The sequence below is a fragment of the Charadrius vociferus genome, unplaced genomic scaffold (genome assembly GCF_000708025.1).
Source record: "Charadrius vociferus isolate BGI_N301 unplaced genomic scaffold, ASM70802v2 scaffold650, whole genome shotgun sequence".
NCBI lineage: Eukaryota > Metazoa > Chordata > Aves > Charadriiformes > Charadriidae > Charadrius > Charadrius vociferus.
Window position 1 is genome coordinate 7,446,398 of NW_009646736.1, and position 885 is coordinate 7,447,282.

At 53.0% G+C, this 885-nt stretch overlaps 1 protein-coding gene across 1 annotated transcript in view; it reads left to right on the forward strand.

Annotated features, from left to right (window-relative positions):
* Positions 1-885, forward strand: part of ZIC1 (Zic family member 1) — a 7,770-nt gene that overhangs the window by 5,434 nt on the left and 1,451 nt on the right. The window contains exon 2 of the mRNA XM_009890452.1: positions 3-604. Within this exon, the coding sequence (XP_009888754.1) occupies positions 3-604 (602 nt within the window). The remainder of the gene's footprint in view (positions 1-2; positions 605-885) is intronic.

Consider the following 885-nt stretch of genomic DNA (forward strand, 5'->3'; position numbering starts at 1 on the left):
AGCTTCGCCGGACCCCACGGACACACCGATGCCGCGGGACATATACTTTTCCCGGGGCTGCACGACCAAGCCACCAGCCACGCTTCGCCTAACGTGGTGAACGGGCAGATGCGCCTGGGCTTCTCCGGAGACATGTACGGCAGACCCGACCAGTACGGCCAGGTCACCAGCCCCCGCTCCGAGCACTACGCCTCGACCCAGCTGCACGGCTACGGCCACATGAACATGAACATGGCAGCCCACCACGGGGCAGGGGCCTTCTTTCGTTACATGCGGCAGCCCATCAAACAGGAACTCATCTGTAAGTGGATTGAGCCCGAGCAATTGTCAAACCCCAAAAAGTCCTGCAACAAAACTTTCAGCACGATGCACGAGCTGGTGACTCATGTCACGGTGGAGCACGTTGGAGGACCCGAGCAGTCCAATCACATATGTTTCTGGGAAGAGTGTCCAAGAGAAGGGAAACCTTTCAAGGCCAAATATAAACTTGTAAATCACATCAGAGTCCACACAGGTGAAAAACCTTTCCCCTGCCCTTTCCCAGGCTGTGGCAAAGTGTTTGCCAGATCAGAGAATCTCAAAATACACAAAAGAACTCATACAGGTCAGTATGTAAAGCTCTCTTTACTCTCTCTCTGTGTTATTCAGCATATTGTATTAATTGTTGTTCGGCAGTTTTGACTGTGGCACGATGAGAGATTTGTGCTAAATATTGCAGGCGGCTCATCCGTCTCCCCTCTGCAATTCAGGGCTTGGTAAATATTTAATTCCGAGGAGCGTTTTTTAAAAAAACCGAGCCCGGCGCGTTGGTGTGGTGTTGTTGTGCGGAGAGCAGGCGCCGGGATCCCTGAGAACTTTTCCCCACCGCGGGAAGTGGCAGTGCAG